The following is an 8,419-nucleotide window of genomic DNA, read 5'->3' on the forward strand; positions in this document are numbered from 1 at the left end:
CCCAGGCCCTGCCTCTGCCCCTGTTCCTGCCCCTGGCCCTGCCCCCCCTCCCTACCTGGCCCACCCACACTCTTCTGGCCTTGGGCTCCCCCCACCCTTTCCCAGCATGAGGGAGGCAGGAGACGGTGCAGCCCTTATTAAGCAGCCCATGTCCCCACAGCTAAGCAGGCATGAGGCTCTCACATGCCAAGGAGTGCATCAATGCTGGTAGTGATGTCTTCTTCAGCAGTAGGGACTTGTAGCCCAGCCACAGGTAGCCCTCCAGATGGCAGTGTAAGTTGTGGGGCAGCCCAGGCTTGCCCCCCACGCCATCGTATCTCAGGGTTCCATGCCAGGTGCACAAATGTACCTGGGGCACCGTGGCCATCAGCGGCAGCAGGGCATAGTGGGTTGGGCACCCCTTGGTCTGCATGAACAGCTCCTTGCACACTGCCCGGGACGCACACTCAGGGCACAGAAGCGCCATGAGGAGTGGCTGGCACCTCCCTAGAGAATACTTCTGCAGGGAGGGCAAAGGCACAGGTGGCTCCTTGTCCTACTTCTCTGGGAGCCCTGCACCACCCCGAGCCTGGGCACCGTGGGCTGGGTGGCAGCACAGCAGAGCAGTTGGCCTGTGAGAGGCAGGGAGGGAAATGGGACTTAGAGCTGTGGCAGCGGGTGCTGCCAGGAGCCTGGCCTGTCCTGCTCTGGGAACGGGGTTGGGAAGGCAGGCCAGGATGGCACACAAATAACATTGTACATAGTTTTCAGGGGAGGAAGGTTTTTTATTGTTGGTAGGTAGGGTATGTTATGGAGGGGCTCTGTTTGTTGAGCAGGGAGTGGGACTCTGTTGGGGAGAGATGGGGGGGGCTGTGGTTGATGTGAGGGAAATAAAAACTTGTTCTTCTGAGATGTGTCTGTAGTGAGTGTGGTGCTGGGGGTGGGCTGAGGTGGTGGGGGGTCCATGGGTGGCAGTGCAAGTAGCCTAGAGCACAGAGTGCTGGAGGAGGTGGTCAGCCAGTGCCTCCCAATTCTAGTGCCCTGGCCCCCCCGGTGAGTGTGTGGCTGTGCTGGGACCTTTGTGGGAAGGGGGGGGGAGGGGTGCCTACCACTGCCACCGCAGGAGGCACTCCTGCTGCCAGGCATCCTCTGCTTGCCATTGCTCCTCCTCCCAGGCCTCATGGAAGAGCTCTCCCTGGGACTCACAGATGTTATGCAGCATGCAGGCTGTGACAGTGACCCAGGGGAGGTTGTCCTCAGCAAACTTGACATGGGCAGTGAGGGTGCATCAGTGGCCTTTGTGGCACCCGAATGCACACTCCATCAGGGCATGGGTCTGGCCCAGGCAGCTGTTAAGGTGGGCCTGGTGGGGGTCCAGGTGGCCAGTGTAGGCCTTCATGAGCCAGGGGAGGAGCAGGTAGGTGGGGCCCCTGGTGAGGAGGGGTGGGACCACCATAGCGCCGAGCTGCAGGTCTAGTACCCCCAGTACAAAGCAAAGTACCCACTCTTCACCAGGCCCAGCAAGCTAGAGTTTCAGAACACATGGACATCATGGGTGCTGCCTGCCAGCAAGCACTCACGTGAATGAAGGCACTTTGGTCCACGATGGCCTGGACCACCACAGAGTGAAAGCCCACTGGCTGTAATAGGGGTGGTCTCCATGGGGCGGGCAGTGACAGATATGGGTCCTGTCCAGGGTCTCGATGAAGTGGAGAATCCCAGGGCATGGAACCCTGCTACCACCACCAGGGTGTCATGTACATGGAGCACGGTGTCCCCCAGCACGTCCTGGAGCGTGCTGCACGCCTCCAGGATGGCCTCCCCAGCAGTGGCCTAGCCCATGCCAAACAGGTGGCCAACATACTGCAAGCCAATGGGCATGGCCAGCTTGAGCAGGGCTAGGGCCAGCCAGGTGTCTGCAGGGAGAGGCGATTGCAAGGCTGTATCCTGCCACTCCAGATGTGGCTGGAGCTGCTTTAGGAAATCCCTGAAGGTGGCCCAAGCCATCCTGACAGCCTCCAGCTGCTGCCTGTTGTCCCAGGTGTGCTGGACAATGTGCCGCCACCAGTCCTGGGTGGCCTGGCAGGCCCAGAGGCAGTGGGGCTGGAGGCCCAGAAGGGCGAGGGTAGCCCCAGCGCTGGCATCCTGGAGCCTGTTGTCAGTGTCCCTGGTGGGGTCCAGACAGCCAGGTTGGGTCCAGGTGCATGGCAGCAGCCCTGGGATGGCGCATGGTTGGTGGACAGATACAGATAGGTGCTGCATGTGGGGGAGCTGGAGGGGTGAGATTGCTGTGGGCCAGGCAGCATTCAGTGTGGTAGGTCATCAGGGCCAACGCAGTGGCCAGCAGGAGTAGGGGATGCTAGCCGTTGCTGCCAGAGGCCTGGAGTTCCCCCTGCTAGCAGCAGGGGCCTATTTCAGGGCCCTGGGAAACGGGACCAGATTGGTGCTTCCCTACACATGTAGACACCTGCCCGGTACTGTTTATTCACAAGTAATTTACTTCTGAGTAAACTGGTGCTGCAGCAAATGCATGTGTAGACGTGCCTACTGTGTCTCTCTTCAAGGCCAGAGTACCTCCCACATCAGGGTGCATTGTCTGGAAGCCCTTCACAGAATTCTTAACTAGGGGCTTTTCTTGTACAGTGTTTCACATAATGCAGATCCTGCCTTGATTAAGGTTTCTAGGCACTGTCAGAATACGAATATTTAATTAATGGCAATGATATAATGTGTACATAGATTCTTATGCCTGAAGTTATTCTTTTCATGTTTCTGTTTGTGTTTGTAGCCTGTGACTGTGACCCAGAAGGTACATTATACAGTGGACGGTGTGAAAGCCACACAGACCGCACTCTTGGAAGTCTTGCTGGTCGATGCCTTTGCAAGGAGAACGTTGAAGGAATCCGTTGTGACAAGTGCAAGCCAAACTACTATGGGCTGAGCAGCAGCAATCCTCTGGGCTGTCAGTGTATGTGAACTGCCACCTTTTTCTTTCAAAACTTAGTTTCTAACCATGAGAGGTAGTTAAAAATTACATACATATTGCATACTTTAAACTTCATTTCCAGGCAATGTGATTGGTGCAGTATCTGAAACAAAGAGGAGCAGGACTGGAAATACACTAGCGATTTACTAAACAGAGTACCTCAAACAATCTGTGCAATTTTTTATTTCAAGTAGAAGGGCTTCTAAATAGATGATTAGTAATTATGTTTCTTATAAAAAAATAAGGCAAAGGATGTCTTCGTCATCATAAAAGAGTCTACTGAGAATCAGACATAGAGGAGATGGGTTTTATGAGTGCAGTGCCTAGCACCCTTCTGGCAATGTATCTCTTTCCTGACTGGCAACACCTTAGTTATCCAAAGTTGCAATGCTTAGCTGTCATTTTAATGATTAATGATGCAGACAAATGCACACTACAAGCACCTTATATCATCTCTTGCAAAGTCATGACCTGGGTTACTTTTTCAAAAGAATTTTGAAGTCATCTACCAAGGAGGCAAGCCTATGTCCCCCAAATCTATTGGGCAATATTCTGTTCATACTTTTAAGGTATAGGGTTAAAAAAATCCAGTTAACATAAATTCTATGTACATCAACCTGGAGCAGATGCCAAACAAGCAAGGTCTGCCCTGCTATGTGAGAAGGGTCCTTGAGGAATGATTCAGGGTGCTTCTGTTGTTACAGAGCAAGTGTATTCCAGAGATGGTGCACTGGGTGTCAGAGTGGACAGGCTGCTGTCTGCACTACTCTTGAGAGTTTTCAGCCAGTCATTTCTTTGACAATTTTAAAGAAAAGTATGTGCCCTTCACCTCAAGCACTGTCTGATTTTTGTGAACATGTTTGCACTTATTATCTTTATTGTAAATATTTGTTAAGTAGGTAAAGGATCATCTTAGCAAAAATGAAAATAATAATGTGTGGGTTGAAAAAGAATGCAGGACCATAGCAGAAATCCTTACAGAACTTCTTCCTAGGGTCTGATCCACTTGCCAGTCATCCTTTGCTCTGAAGCAGAGCACTTCCTGATATCACTCCCACCAAAAATACCTGAAGAAAATTATCCATCCCTAAGGAATATCCAGTCTGCTAAGGGCTAACTGAATTCAGCAGGTGTTGTTCTGCAGTGTGATCTCCAGCCAGCGGAGAGCAGTGGTTGTTTGTGAATTCACTGCAAATGTAAATGTAGGATTTCTTTTTGGCAATGGCACTAACAGAGGTGGTCCTGTTTCCTTACAGCCTGCAACTGTAATCCTTTTGGTAGTTTGTCTTTGTCAATCTGTGACCCAGTGACTGGAGAGTGCCTCTGCCAGCGGTTCACCACTGGGAGACATTGTGAAGAATGCGTTGTATGTATTCAGCAGACTTCCACTGTTGCTTCATACAGTACCTTCTATCACATGCTTTCTAAGCTCTTTCCTCTCTTTTATCTCCTTTCTCCTTGTTAAAAGAGAATACAGAACAATTCTGAGTGGAAATAGCAGATAGGTCATCTAATGCAGTTTCTCAACCCTTTAAGTAGCAAGTACCCCTTAACTTCTGAAAATTTTAATAAGTACCCCAACACTCAATTTTCCAGGGGATTTTATATTTACAGACTAATGTGTGCTATATGTTGGAAGAAGGGATGTATATATAAGGCTGCGATATAACAGATGTCTGATCTGGTGTGGATAGGGTTCCCACCTTTTACACCAGGGGTGCACAACTCAAGTATGTATGTGAGCTAGAGGTGATGTTTTCCAAAGCTGGGAGGCCTGATCCCCTAAGCGCCAAATTATTACTGTGGAATTTAAAGCGCTGTGCAGTGTGCGACGCACCGAATTTTTTGCTATAGTTTAGAGAGGAAAAGAGGGCACGAGAGAGAGTATTGGTATACCCATGTACACCTTGCCTGTGTCTCACGTACCCCATACATATACCACAGGTTGAGAAACTATGATCTAATGTATTGTAAAAACGGTCCTTACTATAAGAGCAACCAGCTGAGGCTCTTCACCAATTCTGATGTAGTGTAGCCTGAAGAACTTGGTCTTCACGGGTGCCCTTTATGATTTAATTATGTCTTACACCCTGTTCCTTCTCTTAATGAGGTCCATAGTGAAATATCCTTGCTTTTGGAAGTCTTCAAGAGGAGAATGGATAGACACCTTGCTGGAATCAGTTGATCTCAGCAATATTCCTGCCCAGAGCAGGGGGTTGGACTCAATGATCTTTCATGGTCCCTTCCAGCCCTTAATTTCTATGATTTCAGCAGAACAGGATCAAGTCTTGAGATGACGTAACCCAAGAAGTGTTATAACCCTGTTGACTTTATTAGAAATGCTCAAAGCCATTCCCCAGCAGACTCCACTAAAATTTCACTGTCTTAAGATTATTATTATTATTGACACCAACAGTTTTTACAGCATCCCAGATAACCTGACTGGAAGACAATTGCCATCTCCTCACAAGAATACTCCTGAGTGACTATGGATCTAACTTCTTGTAAAACAACTCATAATCTAATAAATAGTCAAATAAATAATAATCAGTATCATAACAAAACTTGGCAGCTTGTGCCCATTTCTACTGTACTGTTTTTGCTGAAATCATAGATAGTAAATAGTTAGGATTGGATACCTGTTGCAAAGAATATGATTCTTCACTTGGAAGTCTAAATGACTCACTTCATGTATAATTAGGAGTTTTTATGTTTACTTTTTGTGAACACTTGTGCAATCCAGTTGATTGAAATCAGCACTCAGAGAAAGAAAATAAATTACAAAATCCCATCTGCAAATATCCGTGGAAATCAAATGTTGAGTTTTACACTGGGGAGAGTTCAAACTGTAAGTGCTTGCACACTACCTGGCTGTTTAAGTAATGATATGTCCCTTGTTTCTTTACTGTTTGAACACCCCTCCTGGCAGGAGCAGGAACTGTACCATGAGGCTTCTCTGACCAGTTACAGCTAATCAACCTAGCAACAGTAATGAATCTCAAGCGTTAGATAAACAATAAGTCTTATCGATCCTAAAGTTAAAATAACTCTGAAATGTTTAAATGCTTTCAAACAGTGCCAGAGCAAGGGGGGAGGGCAGTGAGTGGGGTGTCTGACCCGGGCACTGAAATTAAGGGGGCGCCAACAGGTGCTGCCCAGCTAGGGTGGGGCACGGGACAGAGCCACTAGCGGCTCATTTGGGGGTTGTGGGCACAGGGGGAGGGCAGCTCCCGCTGCTGTGTGCACTCCCAGGCAAGCATGGGGGGGCATGTGCCCCCCAGTTGTGTAGGCAGGGCAAGGGTGGGTTACCTCTGCGGGCTTGCTGTGGGCACCAAACTTCTTTGCTCCAGTACTGCTTTCACATAACACAAGAAAAAGTGCAAAATATTGCACTATGCAGATACTTTACAGTCAGGGAAACATGTCAGATAAATTATTTAGTAATATTCCACTCAATTTTGTTACAGTATTGTGTAGTTTACTGATATGTTTTTCTTTTGTCTTGAATCCTGACTATATTTACACACATGCATAACTTTACACATGTAACTGCCTCAGTGAAATGTTCACTAAGTAAAGTATATTCCCAATCAAAGTAGAATTGTTTTCCAGTTGTAATTCAAGTTTTTAAGTATTTACAATGAAAAAAATCAATGTATTTTCTTTTATTTTCATAGGTAGGATATTGGGGACTTGAGAATAGTTTGTATGGTTGTTCTCCATGTGAGTGTGACATTGGTGGAGCCTACAATAGCCTGTAAGTTAGTTCCCATTTTGAAGTTTCATCCAGTTCTTTAATTTTTATGAAATATTATGCCAATCTAGTTGGGTTATAAGATTCTCAGTGTAAATGGAGAGACCAAATAGCTTAAAGACACAGTTCCATCATATGTGAACAATATAAAATCATTCTGGTGTGTAAGTTTTTGTAAATTTTTTAGTGAGGTTTAAATGGAGTCTTAGGATGATTGAAAATCTTGTCTCTTTCTCTAAAGCAAACTTTGAACCATTAAGTATCGAGATTGTTTTGAGAAAAAGTACAAACCATTCTGACTCAACTCTGGAGACACAGGTCCCCCAGTTTTGTGCAGTTAGATAGGAATGATGTTTTTGAAGTTGAGATTTGTCATTGGTGTTTGAAAACTTAAAAATGCTTTATTTTCACATGTACAGAGCTATTTTTACTTAAAAAATGCTTAGCTTTAGAACCAATGGCTGCCCATACACATGCTTGGGGGTGCATTTTAATTAGAGCAGTTCTTGGCGAGCTGCTCTAATTAAAACACCTGTCATGTTTATTAAGCCTCTGCACATTTAAAAATGGCTGTGGGATACTTTATCTAACCTCATTAGACAAGGCTTAGATAAAGTGCCCCCACAGCCATTTTAAAATGTGTGGGGGCTTATACACACGATGGTGAGGCCACGTTGCGGTGTTCTAATTAGAATATAGGCTGCCTAATATATGCATAGGCAGCCAGTCTTTTCAAATACCAGTGGCCTAGACTTTGTTCAGCTAGAGTCTTTTCTACTGCTTGAAAGCAGACACTAACATATATAAACTTAACCCATGCAACAGTAGGTTTACTATATTCATGGGCACATGATAAATTAAACAGCTGATTAAGAAAGTGTACGTCTCTCTGAATTAGTTGGTCTCTAAGGTGCCACTCTGCCCTGGCTTTTTTCTAGCTCTGCTCATATGCTCACAATTCAGTAGTCAAAACTAGTGAATACCCAGCATGTTTCAACTTCTGGAATGGGTAGAATGATGATGCAGGGATCCAGGTTTTCCATTCCCCACACAAAAATGGAGAAAACCATGGATTTCCCCTTTTTATCAGAGAAAACACGGATTTCTCCTTTTAGCAGAGAAACCCATGGATTCCCTGCTTTTGCAAACAGCTCTGCAGGGTGGTTGAGCTCCAGCCTACAAAAGCTGTTTGCAAACAGGGCAGGAAACCCCCAGCCCTGCCCGGAGGGGGAGGGGGAGGAGAAGGGCAGGGCCTGAGACTCTCAGTCAGCCATGGTTCAAGTCAGCCTCACTCTTTTCCTGGAGACTGTGTGGTAAGTGGGGCTTGCAGGGGGCTGGGGGCCCCTCTGGCAGGGCTGGAGGGTTGCAGGCCATGGCTGGGGGGGCACTGGCAGGGCTGGAGAGGAGCCAGGAGCCAGCCCCATCCCTGCCTGAGCGGGCAGCATCAGTGGGGGAGTCAGCTCCATGCTGCTTCTGCTGCAGCTGCCTGCTGTTGGGGGCAGGGAGCTGCAGACTTGGGGCCTTGGCCCCATAGCCCTGGCAGCTGGGGGCCCCTCCAGCAGGCCTGGGGGGCAGGGGCTGTGGGGGGGGCAAGAGTAGGCTGTTATGGGGCAGTGAGTGTCACCAGCAGTATTGGGGGAGCTTTGGGAGCAGTGAGAGGCAACAAAAGGGCGGGGGGGGGGGGGGGGGGGGAAGGGGGG

General features: G+C 47.9%; 1 protein-coding gene across 1 annotated transcript in view; it reads left to right on the top strand.

The window, feature by feature from the left end:
* LAMB4 (laminin subunit beta 4) overlaps positions 1 to 8,419 on the top strand; it is a 91,114-nt gene that overhangs the window by 42,134 nt on the left and 40,561 nt on the right. Inside the window, exons 11-13 of the mRNA XM_019509398.1 lie at positions 2,768 to 2,947; positions 4,222 to 4,331; positions 6,643 to 6,722. Coding sequence (XP_019364943.1) covers positions 2,768 to 2,947; positions 4,222 to 4,331; positions 6,643 to 6,722 — 370 coding nt within the window. The remainder of the gene's footprint in view (positions 1 to 2,767; positions 2,948 to 4,221; positions 4,332 to 6,642; positions 6,723 to 8,419) is intronic.

This window comes from Gavialis gangeticus, unplaced genomic scaffold, assembly GCF_001723915.1.
Source record: "Gavialis gangeticus isolate Ggan-Ray unplaced genomic scaffold, GavGan_comp1, whole genome shotgun sequence".
Lineage (NCBI taxonomy): Eukaryota > Metazoa > Chordata > Crocodylia > Gavialidae > Gavialis > Gavialis gangeticus.